This window comes from Dipodomys spectabilis, unplaced genomic scaffold (assembly GCF_019054845.1).
Source record: "Dipodomys spectabilis isolate Male_0828 unplaced genomic scaffold, ASM1905484v1 ptg000052l, whole genome shotgun sequence".
Classification (NCBI taxonomy): Eukaryota; Metazoa; Chordata; class Mammalia; order Rodentia; family Heteromyidae; genus Dipodomys; species Dipodomys spectabilis.
In genome coordinates, this window is record NW_024870729.1 from 3,018,143 (window position 1) to 3,033,944 (window position 15,802).

At 47.0% G+C, this 15,802-nt stretch overlaps 1 protein-coding gene across 1 annotated transcript in view; it reads right to left on the reverse strand.

Moving 5' to 3' along the window:
* The window catches only part of Sfrp1 (secreted frizzled related protein 1), a 42,729-nt gene extending 27,574 nt beyond the window's left edge, over positions 1 to 15,155 (reverse strand). The window contains exons 1-2 of the mRNA XM_042679459.1: positions 14,317 to 15,155; positions 8,107 to 8,184 (exon numbers count right to left, since the gene is read on the reverse strand). Coding sequence (XP_042535393.1) covers positions 8,107 to 8,184; positions 14,317 to 14,860 — 622 coding nt within the window. The 5' untranslated portion in view covers positions 14,861 to 15,155. The remainder of the gene's footprint in view (positions 1 to 8,106; positions 8,185 to 14,316) is intronic.
* Between the last annotated feature and the right edge of the window lie 647 nt (positions 15,156 to 15,802).

Here is a 15,802-nt window from a genome sequence, read left to right on the forward strand (position 1 = left end):
CAGGGAGGCTAAGAGACTTTCTGGTGGGTCGCTCAGCTTGAAGGGCTGGGATTTGATCCAAGTCTGTCTGGCCCAGAGCCTGCCTGCCTCTCCACCAAGAAGGAATCCAACAATGGCTGAGCTCCTTCAGTGTGTGAGATACAGGCATCAGTCCTTGTAAATTCCACACTCAGAGAGCAAATGCCCCTTGACTGGGAGCTCCTTCACCACCCCTGGCGGGGCAGGAAATGATATGCATGAGAACACAGGAAGGTGAGAGGGTATGCAATCTGGCCTGACTGCGGGGCAGTGCTCCTAAGAGGAATAACTGTCAGAGGTCCAGGTGAAGCAGCCTTGGACAACCAAATGACTAACTCCTTTGTCATACCTTTCTGTCTGTAAAGGAAAGCATAAACTGGATGATCTTTGAAGTGTTATTCAACTCAGCCTATCTCTACAAGGACAAACTGGTACAACAGATGAACACTGCCCAAAGAACTGGGCAGCAAGCCTAGCCTGTGTCCAGCTGCTTATCCTTCTTTCTCACCCTCACCAGAAAAGCTTCAGAAAATAAAGGTGTACTTAGGGGCAAATGCTTCTTATTGCTGTCTTTCTCCATGAATTAGTGGACACATCAAGAGATCGGGATATATGCTTGGTAAAATGAGCCAACCATGCAAGTAGAAATTGCTATACGACCCTACCCCATCAGGTCTTGAGAGTAGCTCGAGACAGAAACAGGGGCTGGGGAGAGGGGGCAATGGTAATGTTTAATGGTTACAGAGTTTCAGTTTAGATGATGAAAAACCCAGAGACTGATAGTGGAGATGGTTGTTCGACAAGGTGAATGAACTTAATGCTACTGACTTAACGCTTAAAAAGTGGTTAAAACTGTACATTTTAGATATATTGCCACAAAGAAAAAGAGGAAGGGAGAGGGGGAGGAAGGGAAGGAGACAGGTGCAGGTACGGCAGTGAATCAGGAGTACTTATGAGAGAATCACAGAACTGCAGGTTGGAGTATCTTCCAAGGATACCTAGACCATACTACTTGTCAACTGTCCATCCCAAGAAATAACTTAATCAGACCTGGACTTAACCACAGAGAATAAAAGGGTATCAGCTGGATCTGATCCAGTCATCATGATATTCCTAGGATTAGCATCCATTCAGCATGATGCATGGAAGTGAAGGGCTAAAAGGAGACTTGAATAGAAATGCTGACCTCAGAGGACAGTACTAAAAATAACCCCTCATTCTTTTGGTGAAGCCTGTGAAGGAAACCTCATCTGCCAGAACAGACCTCTGGTTACTTCCATTTCCGGGAAACTGAAAGGAACAGCTCTTGAGTTCAGCCTGTGAGATACTATTTCATCTCATCTGTTCCTACAATGATCTCTATCTGGGCATCTGCTACCATCTCACTGTGGGAAGTCGAGTTGTGGTTGTGGTGATGTTAGGAGGTTTGCACTGTGGTAGGCATGCATAATCCTCTTGAGAGAAAGCCAAAGAAAATGGAACTTAGTTCCAGAAGATGCAATAGACCATCCGTGGATCCTGGATGCCCATGTCCTTTCTCATCCTTCACTCTACTTTCACGTCTTTTAAAGATGCTGGTAAAGCAATGCTCATTGAAATTTCTGACAGTTATAGTCAGGAGCTAGTCATAGAACTAGTGACAGAGAAAGAATGCCCTAGGCTCACCAGAGAAGGGCATTTGGCTCTATATGCTCTTCCCTTGTGGTTCCTTGATGTATGACTTTACCAGAAACAGCCCAGGGCCCTATTCCTTGGGCTGGACCCCAGGTTTGGGGCCCATTGTGAAATCTGAGCCCCTACATGACAGGTAACTAACATTGCAAACATCCTACCCACTGGAAAGCTTTGAGGAGTTCAGATTCAGCCACAGTCCCTGCACTGTCTCTACACTAAGGGCCTATTTAGAATGAGCTGTTCACCCTGGACCATGGGTCTACCACCAGTTGCCAACCTCATGTTTTTTCACACAAGCAACACCATAACAGCTGTCTAGACATTCACAGATCAGTGGGAGGGGTATGTTTTCTTTGTTGTTGTTTTTTGTTGTTGTTGTTTTATGGGGGGTCCAGTCGTGGGGCCTGGGCGCTGTTCCTCAGCTCTTCAGCTCAAGGCTAGCGCTCTACCGCTTGAGCCACAGCACAACTTCCAGCTTTTTTTCTTTTTGCTTATGCAATGCTGAGGAATCGAACCCAGGACCTCAGGCATGGAAGACAAGCGCTCTACCACTGAGCCACCTTCCCAGCCCCAGGGGTATGTTTTTATAGCATTTCTTTACTGTGTATGCCAGTCCTGTGGCTTGAACTTGGGGCCTGGACACTATCCCTGATCTTATTTGCTCAAGGCTAGTGCTCTACTACTTGAGCCATGCCCTACTTCCAGCTTTTTGGTAGTTAAACTAAGAGTCTTACAGACTTTCTTGCTCAGACTGGCTTTGAACTGTGATCCTCAGAGTTCAGCCTCTGGAGTAGCTAAGTCTACAGGCATGAGCCACTGATACCCGGTTGTTTTATAGATCTTCAGAGACAATAAGACCCAACTGTTTTCATTTTATCACCTCTACTGCTGACCTAACTAGATTTCTAGATGTTAGGGTTGCTTTTCATATAGACACATAGCACTGAATTACCCCAAACAAGGCAGGCAGTTTTCCTTGAAATTAGCAAACAAATACAATAGTCACTGAGAAAGAAGTTCTTTCCTTTACAAACAAGGAAGTCCAATGTCCAAGTCCCTGCCATATCCTGTCCTTCACATGTCCTTGTGACAAACTTATTTTATGCCTACCACATATGAGACACTGTGCCAGGGACTATTTAGGTAAAATTAGGCTTGTTTTGTTCACCATAAGACTTAGATTTTCTTCACATTTAGCATTAAGTATGTTTTCTTTGTCAGTGGTGCAAGGCAAATCTTGCATCTCACAGTTAGCCAGCATCTGCCATCAGGTAAAATGTGGCCTGGGACACAGAGCTTGTTCTCAAGTAACTTACAGCAGCTTTAGTTACTGAGCTGGCAGTGGAGCTCCTCATCCTTAGAGAGGAAATTCAAGGTTTAGTTTGGAAAAGCTGAGCCTACTTTTTGCAAGAGAACAGGTTACTCTTCTCTGCAAGGTGAGGCACTGTATTTGATCCAACAGCACAGCCAAGTATCTTGAGAGACCTGTGAGGCAGAGTAAAGACAGGCATGCAGAGGTGCTAGGACCGCTGAGAACATTTCTTCTAGGAAATGCTCCCAAGTGCTGACTGCGAGAGTGGATTTTTTTCCTTTTCTATTTGGCTAATTTTAAGATGCAAAGTACAATGTGGGTTTTTTTTCTCTTGATGAGGAAATATACAGGCAAAAAGAAAAGTCTTTCCAGAAGGCAGGGAAAATGTCTGGGGGCAAAGAAATCTTTTCCACAGCAAGAAAATACAGGACTATAGAGCCAAAGGAGCTGATCTCCCTTAGCAAAAGCACTGTATTTCATCAAGAAAATATCTACCAGGAAAGCTTTGGGGGTTACAGGTACTGGGAAGCAGCTCCAGAAAGTGGCTGGAGGCAGGAGTCTAACCTCAAAGTGGTTATAAATCAGATCTTCCTATCCCAGAGGTAAACTAACCTGGGAGGTTGGCCGAGGGGAGGTGGGGGGGAAGGAAGCTATGGGCACTGAGCTGTTAACACCAAGATTATTAGTGTGGCAGCTTGCAAATTCTGTTCAAGAGGCAAACAGGGCACCCTGTTGCAGGAAAAAGCAGAGGACAAAAAACAGCTGTGTGCCCTAACTGAAGCACAGCAGGAGGTTGGACACCATGTTGAATCTGGAGACTTTGCACCATCTAACTTTTGGCTTTCCACATCTGGTGCTTGATCCAAGCTGATCCAGCTGCATTCCTAAGCATCACTACACAGGCTTTTCTGCTGATGTTTTCCTCTGTTGGGGGAAAAAAATGTGCTCTGAACAGAGGGGTAGAGTGCAGGGGTGGAAAGAAGACAAATGGCCAGACAATCCTACCAGAGAGCTGAAAAACCACACTGCCCAGGGACAAAGTAAATGGGCTAGGCATGCCCAGGCCACACAGTGACTGTGAAAATCTAAGGATGTGCTGGCAGAAAGGCTGGTGTGCATGCTGACCCCACAAGGAACACACCTCCCTCTTTCTGGGGTTCACAGAGTGCCTTCCAGCAATTGATGCCTCCCCCCCACCCTGCCCATCCAAGGCCACTGCTGTGGGGAGTCAAACACTCTTTTTCTTCTCTGTGTGTGTCAGTCTGCATTTCCAAATTTCTTTGTTTCCTAACTGAATCCCGTCAGTTTGGCTGGCTGCTTTGCTTACTTGAAATGAAGGTTGCCTTCTCTAGGCGCCTAAGAAGGACTCTACTAAGCTCAACCCCTAAGGTGGGTGAGAAACTGGGAGGGAGAGGGGGAATTCAAAGTATTTTTTAAAGAAGCTCACAAGAAGCCAAGCCCTGGTGGCTCATGCCTGTAGTCCTAGCTACTCTTATCTCCAATAAACTAGCAAAAAAAAAAAGAAAACTGGAAGAAGTAGAGGTGTGGCTCAAGTAGTAAAGTATCATCCTTGAGCAGTTAAAAGTCAAGCAGTAAATAGCACAAGGCCCTGAGTTCAAGCTGCATTACCAGCACATACACACCCACACACACAAAAGAGCCTCACAAGCAAAAACCCTAGAAAATTTGTGCCCATCAAAGCAGTCTAGCACACCCTATCCTCCCGCTGTGCAGAGGAATACATCAATGGTGAGATGTCAGCACATTCATCATCTCATAGGTGGGAAAGGTAGTCCCAAGGTGAGTGAAAAAAACTCCAGGGGGATGTCAGACTCCTCACTGTCTAAGTAAGAGGACTTGATATGATGGTCTCAAGATCCCAGAGGACCTTATGACCCAAGAAGGAAATAATGTCTGGGCTAAAGAAGGAAATAATGCTGTAGACACAGTCTAGCACTAACACAGGCAAATCATTCTGGTTCACAGTGCCTGGTGACTTGCTGAGTTAGCAGGCTCTCAGGCAGCGGGAAAGGTCATCCATCATGCCAGGTGAGTTACCAGAGCCCCTTTTAGACTTCTACCCTATGTTTTACGTCAATTACATTCAAGCTTTTCAGCCCAAGTCTACCAAATGTATCTATTTTAACTGTCACAAAGCCTTGGTGGACAGGGAGACCTGACCAACTGTGGGGTTGGTCATTCTAGACAAAGATTCTGAGCTTAAAGATGTGTTGGTCTTTTTTCTTCTCTTTTTCATTTTTTTTCTTTTTTAGTCAGGTCCTAGAGTTTGAACTCAGAACCTCACCCTTGCTAGGCTTGCTGGGTGCTAAGTACTCTATCGCTTGAGCCATGACTGCAGCTCAAATTTTTGCTGGTTATGTCAGAGATGGTCTCTCTGATTTTCCTGCCCAACGATTTTCTAAGTTCAGTCTTCCAGAGCTCAGCTTCCTGAACAATAAGAATTATAGGTGTGAGCCACCAGTACCTGGTCCTTTACTTAGCCTCATAACACTAAGTTTGTCCTTGAGCTCCCCTAGCCCTGTCTATGGCCTGAGTTATAAACTGAGTCATAAATACCTAGCAAGTCCCTGGTTACTGATTGGTTACAACTTAAAAGACTTAAAATTACTTTAAAATCTTAAATTTATTGTAGGTAGGCAGTTTGGGATTACAGTGTTGAGGCTAGTGTTTTGTACTCAATAAATGCTGAGTAAAGGGATACATGCACAGCAATGATCAGCCATACTAGAGTTTGAGCTTTCTGACAGGAAATTCATCACCTGCCAGTCACCTCCACACTGGATTCCAGGGGCTTCCATCACTCTTCCCCAAAGAGCTGAACCTGATTAAATTACATGAACACAAAACAGCACCCACTAATGCATTCATTACCCCTCAATCTTCCTAGAAATATGATTCCTGGATTTTGAAAATGTCAAGGGGCCAACTTCTAAATGTGAGTGTTATGATTTACCATATTTGAAGATCAATGACATTCAAAGAGCATTCCCTTAGTTGTCCTCAGCTATCCTTTGGGATTTTATCTATATCTGAGCTCACCTCTTGCCATAGTCATGTAACAAAAGGCTTCTTGCCAGGATATTGGGGAGATTTACTTATGTTTTTGTTTCCTCTATGTTCAAATGTATGTTTGGGAAAGAAGCCAATATGCCTTTATAGATTTAAAAAAGCTGGTTGCTAAGGTAGAATGCAACTGTGTACCCACAGACTATTGAACAGGAAGACCTGCCTGACTTAGCCCAGTTTGGGGCAGCCCAATACAGCATGAATGTTAACATTATGAAGCCAATGTTAACACAGGTGCCAGTGGTTCATACCTATAATCCTAGCTACTCAAGAGGCTGAGTTCTAAGGATGAAAGTTTGAAGACAGTCCAAGCTGGGAAGTCTATGATACTCTATTCTCCAACTAACCAACAAGTGGAACTAGAAGTGGAACTCTAGCTCAAGTGGTAGAGCGCTAGCCTTAAGCAAAAAAGCTCAGGGATAACACGTAGGCCCTGAGTTCAAGCCCTAGATAGTACCAAGACACACACACACACACACACACACACACACACACACACAGAAGCAAATGATAGGATCATTAGTTACATGAAAGAACAATCAGACTACATGCATCACTGCAAATGTCTTCAATTCTAAGTTCATTCTGAATGACAAGATGTCAGGCATCGGTAGTGTATGCTTGTAATCCTAGCTCTCAGGAGGCTACAGCAGGAGAATCACAAGTTCAAGGCTACTCTGGGGAATAGAACAATACCTTGTCGCAAAAACATAATTAGTTTTTAAAATAAAATAAAGAATGACAACAAGGAAAGGATGTGACTCGAATATCAGCAGTAGAATTCACTGGGGGCCATTTTTTTTTCTGGAGGTATTATCCTCCTCCAAGATCCAAGGGGACAGGCAGGCGTACCTAATATCAAAATAAAGCCACAACCAAGATACAATTCCCTGAGGCTCTCTGGAGTTGCAGGTGCTGATGGGAACTTTCTTTCAACCCAGAGTGATGGAGAGAAGGGAGAGAAACCCCATTCTTGTGATATCCCCTCTTGGCCTGAATTCTCCGACCTTACATTCAGTTGCAAACACTGAGTGTGTGCCTGCCATGATGTACAATATCCTCAGTCTCATGTGTGTTCCCGCATGTGTGTGACTCACCGAGACATGGAACCTTACCTGTACCCTTTCTTGTACTTTGTCATATCTGATTGATGATAACACAGAGGAGGCGGTTTCAAATGGACGCAAAGACTCACATTACCTACCTTTATGTTTTTCCTAGTAAGAATTTTGTAAGAAATCCAACCTCAGGGGCACAATGTAGAAATTAGGAAAAATGCGTTGAACTTGTCTTTCAATAAACTGTCCCTGTCTTAGGCTGTTTCTCTGCATCCATGAAAAGCAGAGGCAGCTGAAAGGAGCTGACTTTCCAAGATGATGACATTCACATTTATTTTCCCAGAGGAGAGATGCCAAGGTGTTTGGAACTAGGTCTTCCAAATGTCCCTAACGCAGGACTATGCCTGGATCTGGCCCCCAGACCTCAACCAGGAGCTGCAGGTGCTGATGGGAATTCTTTTAACCCTGAATGACAGAGGAAAAGGGAGGAAAATTCCACTCTTGGGATATCAGTTTCCTTTGCCTCGGAGAACTTGACTGCCCCTACCACCTCTAAATCCCCCAAGCATGAAAATCTCCCCTCTTAACAGGACACCCTGGGAAGAGTAGTGCTGACACCTAGGGGTGAATATGAAAATGAACCCCAATGAAAGCCCACCAAAGGCTTCACTGGAGCACTGAGAAGGGGCAGCCTCTGAAGACCTGGCTCCTGTCTAATTGTCTCTAAGTCTGCCTCTGTCCACCACTCAAGAGGGTTCCCCAAAATATGTACAATGACTCATATTGGTCTATTCTCTACCTTCTCTTTACCAGAACAGATCCTTCTCTTTACCTGAACAAAGCAGAAACTGGAGAAGAAGGAGGTAGAGAAGGAAAAGCTCCACTGAAATGCACTGCATCTCACTGGAGACACAGCCTAGAGGAAAGCCCCAGAAGTGGCCAGGAATGATGTCTTACCAAACTCGCTTGCACAAAGATGCTCAATGATGGCTTCAGATTTCAATTCGTTGTCACATGGGGGACACACATTTGTACCTAGGAAGAAAAAGAGAAAGAAGCAGAAGTTATAAATTATGGGGCTGGAGAGCACTAGGGAAGAGACTGTCTTGAAGACCAGGCAAAGTAGCTACAGGTCTTCTAGAATTTCAGAAGGATGTCCTGAGAATCAAGAAAGATTCCTGGGCCCTTATACCCAGGATCTAAAGTAGGAGAATGGCTCTTGAAAAGTGTTGGTCTAAAACGGTACATGTTCTCCCTGATCTGCATAAGTCAGATTTACAGCACAATGGGATATGACAAATTGTACAGGATTCCAGACACTCACATACAGTGAGACCAAAAGAGGATAGTTTTAGGAGAAATCACCAAGTTGTGACACCCAAGCACCAGCTCATATGCATATAAAATAACATACAGACTGAATGAAGTCCAAAGAAACAAACTCCAAAGGAAAACAAAGGACCTTTTCTTAATTTGTCCTTTTGTTTTCTGATGACTCCGTATTCTTTACCTCATACACGCTGTATACACGTGCACATCTGAGGGAAAGGGGGAGGAGGGCACAGAATCAGCAGAAAATGGGTGAAAAGGCAGTAGCAGAGCCCACTGGCTGTACTGGACATTGATGAAAGTGAACCATGCAACTCATGGGCAGAGATGGGAGGGAGAGAATAGGAGAGAATGAGGGAACTGATGATAGTAAGCCAAAGGAAGAAAATGTACTTGATATATGTAAAGGTAACCCTGTTATCAATCACCTCTAAACCAACAATAAAGAAATTAAGCCAGGCACCCATGGCTCACTCCTATAATCCTAGCTACTCAGGAGGCTGAGATCTGAGGATCGTGGTTCAAAGCCAGCCTGGGCAGGAAAGGCAGTGAGACTCTTATCTCCAATAAACCACCAAAAAAACAGAATTGGTGCTGTGGTTCAAGTGGCAGAGCACTAGCCTTGAGCTGAAGAGCTGAAGGAACAGCGCTCAGGCCCAGAGTTCAAGCCTCATGTCTCTCTCTCTCTCTCTCTCTCTCTCTCTCTCTCTCTCACACACACACACACACACACACACACACACACACACACACACACACACACAAATTAAATTGCAAAAAAAAAAGAAAAAGAGAAAAGTGTTGGTCTAGTGATGCTGACTACAGCACACTTACTTGAGCTTCCACTACAAAAAGTAGATGGAACTAAGGCTGCCGTGAGTCCCTAGAAAAAGCTGGCTTAAACAAAAATGAGTCATTGTTTGCTTCCTGTCCTTCCACCTTTCCTTTAAATAACTGCATCCAATTCCTGTCCCACCTGCAGAGGACTAACAAATCAGCTCATCATTTGACCAGCTTTCCAGAAGCCAGGCAAAAAGCAGACTTATCAGCTTCAGCCCCGGGGCCCTAAAGTCCCCTCTTCAAAAGGCCCATTGCAGTAGTGGCCTGATTTGAGCAGGAAGCCAACAGCTGAATGGGGGTGGAATGGGCCACCAAATGGGAGGACAGAGCTGGATGGGGGGTAGACCTTAGAGGCTCTTTCAGAAGGGACTGGGAAGAGCTTTGAAGAGGTGAGTGCAGACAGGCAGGCTACTGGGAGGTGGCTTGGCCCAGGGGGAAGAGACATCTGAGGCCAGAACCAGAGGCCTCCCACAAGCCAAAATGCTGCTGAAGCTGGGGGAGGGGATAAGAGGACCCTATTTCTTATAAAAGGGCAGAGAGGATGTGCTGCCAGAGAGTCCTCCAGGGCCAATGGAAGTGCCTTCTCATCACTGGCTTCCCGCCCCCATCCCCCTCCTCTTCTTTCTCCTCCTCCTCCTCTTTTTCCTCCTCATCTGTTAAACTTGATGCTCATCAAGGATCCAGAAAATCACCACACACACACACACACACACACACACACACACACACACACACACACACACACACACACACACACCATAGGAGGCTGAGCTGGGCTGCAGCTAAAGAGCATAGAAAATTGACTAAGGTGGATGCCAAGGGTGCTAGAAGGCCAAGTCAGACAAAGTTTGGTGAGCTAAGTACCTCTTCTTTATTCTCTTCTTCTTACTGTGGTTCTAGCACATCGTTTCCCTCCTCGTGGACTCCTCTACGGCTCTTCCCCAAGGCAGAAAGGAGGGAGCTACACCATCCACCCAGGATCCTGCCTCACTCAGGAGATAACCTCTCTCCAGACCTTTTCCTGCAGGGCCTAGCAGAGGCCATGCCCCTGTCCCAACACATTTCGCTTTCCCTTGCACTGTGTATTCAGGGTCAAATAGCTTTCAGATTCTTGGGGCAGCAAGAACTACACTCCAAACAGAGGTTGGCATGACTTCTTTAAGCCAAATGTTGGGACTATGCTTTGTACCTAGAACTTTTCTGACCAAAGAAAAACCTTACCCAGAATATTCCATCACAGTTCTTGCTTCCAAGGAGTGAAAGAAGGATAAGAAGTACTGCAACATGGAAAGGACTCTGTGAGCTCTACCAGGTGTGTAAAGTGTGCTTCAAGGTTTTCTTTGTTTCATTAGTTTTGTGTTTGCTTTTGTTTTTTAAGTAGAAGTTATCACATCTCAAGGTTCTAGGAATATAATACCAGCCAAAGTCAGAGCATTGTGAATATAAAGCTAGGTGTCTTCCAAACACACTCACCACATCTCCTTTGGATCCTATTGGCAGCCAAGGACTCTGCACCCCATGAAGGTGTTTTTCTTAGTGCCATGAATTTCCTTTGGATGTTAGGGACCATGTTGAAAATACATAGCTCCCTACTGGGAGCTATGTATTTTCAACATGGTTCTCCCTAGCCTCCATTTTCTCACTGCCAGACTCAGCTCTGAGAAGTTTTAGCCAGGGAGAAGAAGAGGAATGTGTAAGGCAATATTTATCTGTATCCCTGTGCGTCCTTGTGGCCCTGCAGGCTGAGCTGCCAGCAAAATCCATCCTCACTCCTCTGAGAAGGGAACTAATCTACAGTTGTGAGGTATCTTTAAATGTTTAGAGTATAAGAACAAAAACTAAAAAGCTTGGTATTTTGTTAATATTCATATTTTTCCAATATTTAAAGGAGAGTAGAGGAGAAGGGCAAAGACTAGAATCAAAATTATGTCACTCTTCTAATTTTTTTTAAATTATTGCATCAGTATACATACATGCACACAAGACCTTTTACACAGTCATATCTAACACATAAACATGCATCACTTCTCACACACACAAGATATTTCTCTCTCACACACACACACAAAACACAAGATCTCTCTTACAAACAGGATCTCTGTCTCACACCATTAGATCTTTCTCACACAAAAATGTGTCTTGCCCATATACGCAAGATCTCTCCTTCACACACACACACACACACACACACACACACACACACACACACACACACAAGATCTTTCTCTCATACACAAGGTATTTCACACACACTGAAAATCTCTTACACACTGATAATCTCATACACACAAAGATCTCATAATATACATACAAGATCTCTCACATACATGATCTCTCACACATACACAAAATCTGCCTCACACACAAGGTCTCTGTCTAATACACACATGCAAATATTTAACACACACACACACACACACACACACACACACGCACACCAGATCTTCCCTAGCCAGCTCACTAAGTGGCCGAAAGAGATCCTAAGAAAGGATCTGGGAGGGAGGGAGAGCATGATGCCTCTACAAACTGTATCTAAAATACCCAGGCAAGCTTAAAACACAACATGACTAACAACACAACTGTACTGAACACGAAACGGGCTTGTTCCTACCACTCCCACCATTAAACCTGCAAGATAGGGGAAAAACAATTTCTTGGATTTGTCTAATATAAATGCAAGATTTAGAAATCACTTTCCTGGAAAAGAAGTGACTGCCCTTCTTGTAACAGAAGCCCATGTAGCTTGGGCATCTGCTTTTGAGAAAATCTCTTTTGACTCATTTTTCATTATTAAGTCTATCCTTAATAACTAAGGGCTGCCCAATACCCTTAAAATTCCATGTGTTGAAAATATGAACAGAAACCAACATAATGTATGCAAAGATTGACACTGCTTTGAAAACTTGGTTTTAATACCAAAGAATACAAAGAATGGAGGAAAAGCAAATAAGAGTAATAACATGTAATATCAAAATGTACCATCCATAAGTTTCTGAGGACCAGTAGTTTGATATGTCTCTCCCTGCCTCCTAAATGCAGGCACAGAGGAGTGCATGCTTGCTTGTGCGCAGGCGCAGGCACACACGCAGCATGCACACATGATATCCTTTGAGGATGGAGGGCTGAAGTCTTAGAAGAACCATGAGCCCTCCCAGAATTGCTCTCACCAAAATTACAGAGGTAAGAATGACCTTCAGCCCCACTCCACTCTTGACTAATTCTCCTCAGGTTTTTCCCCTCAAGTTAGCAAAGGTGGGTGACAATTTGACCCTAGAGGAGGAGGGAGTAGAACAGTGGAACCTCAGCAACCAGCCCAAGGTGTACAGTCTGGTAATAGTGGAACTCTTCCATACCCTGGCAGCCTTCGGAGGAAGGGGTTGGGTTGGGGGATTCTTACCCCTCAGTCCCCTTCATCCTTCTCTTGGGCATCAGCCACTTACCATAAAGCTGTTTCCTCAGAGATCTCCACTTCATGCCCACCAATGAATGGTCCCAGAAAGGGGTAACAGTAATCATCAAGAGCAACCCAATCCAAAGAAGACTGGCCACAGCTTCTGGGCAGAACCTGGTTGACCCAGCAGCAGGACCTAAGAAAGGAAGCTCTGCAGACTGAGATGACTCCACACCTACACAACACCACAGACTTTGCCCTGCGGAATGAATGCACCCTTCTCCTTCCCAAAGCACAGCACCTTCAGGGAAGTTCACTCTGAGAGAAGACCAGTCACCTTACAGGCAAACAAGAGGCTACAGCCACAAACCACCCAAGGCCTATGCCCCTCAGCGGAGATCCCAGCGTCGCGAGTCTCTCCTAATGCAAGCAAGGGTATTCCCAGTGTTCCCAGTAGCCCACAAGTACCTTTACGCTCACTTGGATGGGAGGGGGAGGGCAGGTGACTGCCCACCCCTCTCTTGAGCATCAACCACAAGTTAAAGAACCGAGGCAAATTCTACTGTCACCAAAACAAACACACTGCAGAAAGCAGAGGTCATGGCTTCCTGATTACCTGCATGTCTCTGCTCTCTATCCCTGCTTTGGAAGAATTCAGGCCATCAGACTGAGCTGGTGGTTAGTTTTCTTCGTTTCCAGATTTTTTTCTCCCCTCCTCACTCTTTAATTGCCCTTTAAATAGGAGGGGCTCGGGAGGAACCACGGGTCTAGGGCTATTAGGAATTTGCAAAGTCCAATTTGCAGGTCCCTACCCCCTCTGGGGGAGATAAACAAAACGCTAATTACATTTTTATCTTTCTAATTACCCGAGGATTTGTGTAAATGAGCGAATGGGGGGGAGGGGTATGCAAAGATACTGTTCAGAGATTTTTCCACCCCTTAAATCTCCCGAACTCAGTTGTGAAATGAAAAAAATTACAAATCTCGGCCGTTTCTAAACTTTTCCCCCATGCAGCCAGTTCTGCGGCAGTCGACAGGACTTCAAGGTATTGGAAAACAACAACAACCACAAAGAAAGAAAGAAAACTAACACTGCGCACGGCATTATCTCCTTCCAGAGTGTTCTTTTCCTATGGGAACATCCCAGTGGGTCGCTAAGAATGTTGGATGGGGACTGGGAATCCTCCCACAGGAAAGGAAAAGCACTTTTTCCTTAAGGCGCGAGGCTTTGTTTCAGGTATGAAAAAAGAGAGACTGGATCCCTAGAAGCGCAGCTCCTAGGAGCGGCCCGGGTCGCTGTCCTGGCGGAGGTGCCCAGCCGCTCCCACGCACACGCGCGGGGCATCGGGGTCGCGAGAGGCGCAGGGCGACACCTCGAGCACTCGGGGAACTGTGAATCGTCCACGTCCCATGGAGGGCAACGTCTGGCAGCACTTCTCTACTCCAGCCCGGGGGGGGGGGGGGGGGGGCGAGACGGGGCGTGGCAGCCGGGGTGCTCGCTGGGGCGCTCGCCGGGTCCCCGGGGCCCGTCCGGCGGGGCACGAGCCGGGCGGGGACGGGGCTCGCGCGCGCGCACGCACGCGTGCGCTCGGTCACCCCGTCCTTACCTTGGGGCTTGGAAGCTTCGGTGGCATTAGGCGGGGTCATGGCGATGCAGACGTCCCCCTCGGGGAACTTGTCACACTTGAGCATCTCGGGCCAGTAGAAGCCGAAGAACTGCATGACGGGCTCGCACGAGTCGCGCACGGCCTCGCAGAGCCAGCGGCACGGGTAGATGGGCCGGTCCAGGCAGACGGGCGCGAAGAGCGAGCAGAGGAAGACCTGGGTGCCCATGTGGCAGTTCTTGTTGAGCAGGGGCACCCAGCTGCTGGCCTGCTGCTTCACCTCGGCCATGGTCTCATGCTCCAGCAGGTTGGGCAGCACCATCTTCTTGTAGCCCACGTTGTGGCACAGCCTCAGGTCCACCGGGATGTCCACGCACTGCGGCGGCTTGGTGTAGAAGCGCCCGCTCTGGTACGAGCCGATGTCCGATTGGAAGCTCACGTAGTCGTACTCGCTGGCCGAAGCCTCGGCCATCAGCCCGGCGGTCAGCGCCAGCAGCACGCCCCAGGCGGCCCCGTAGCGGCCCCCCGCGCTGCGCCCGCTGCCCATGCTGCCTCCCCGCACTCGCTCCCGCGACGTCGGGGCTGCCCGCGCTGCCCTCACGCCCGCGTCCCGCCGCAAACTCCAGGAAATCTCCAAGGGACAAAAGGCGCAGTCCCCGACGCTGTCGGGCTCCGCGACCGCGCGCTCCTGCTGGGTCTCCAGAGGGTGGCGGCCCACGGCCTGCCCCCAGGAGCCGCGGAGGGAGCTCGCGCCGGAGGAGAGCGAGGCGCGGGGACCCAACGCCGTCCCGGCTTGCAGAGGCGCGGCGGGCTGCGGGCGAGCGCGCGGCTCCAACTCCCGACGTTGCAGGACTGGAGTGCGCGGGGCTCCGGCCGCCAAGCCCTGGAGTCTCCCCGCGCAGCCAATCAGCTCCCGGCTGCCGCGAGCTGCACTCATTACCCGGTCAGTCAGCATTGCAATTAACCAATCGCTTCACTGGACGAGAGGGTTTGGTTTACTAGAACTAGACACAGGTCAACACCCCTTAAAAAGCAATAATAATAAGTAAGTAAGAGAAAACCAAGAAAGAAATTAACAAGAAGGAAAGACAAGGAGTGGAGGAGTAGCCAGAAGTGTGAGGTGGATAAAAAGCATGTTTTACACTGTAGTTAATTTGGGTGAGTTTGACAGCAGGGAACAGTAATAGGACTCCCAAATTTCAAGAGATTATGAGGACTTTTGTTTTGGCGGGGACCGCCAGGCGGAGAGGAACTTGAACTCAGAGCCTGGGCTCTGTCCTGTAGCTTTTTCACTCAAGGCTGGCCTTCAACCACTTGATCCACAGCTCCACTTTAAACTTTTTCCTGGTTCATTTGAAATAAGAGTCTCCACCCTCAAATCTCAGCTTCCTTAGTGGTTAGGATGATAGGTGTGAGCCCCCAGTGCCCAGCTTTTTCCTTTATACTTTTTTTTTTCTTTTTCCTAAAGCAACAGCATGGCTGTTCTACT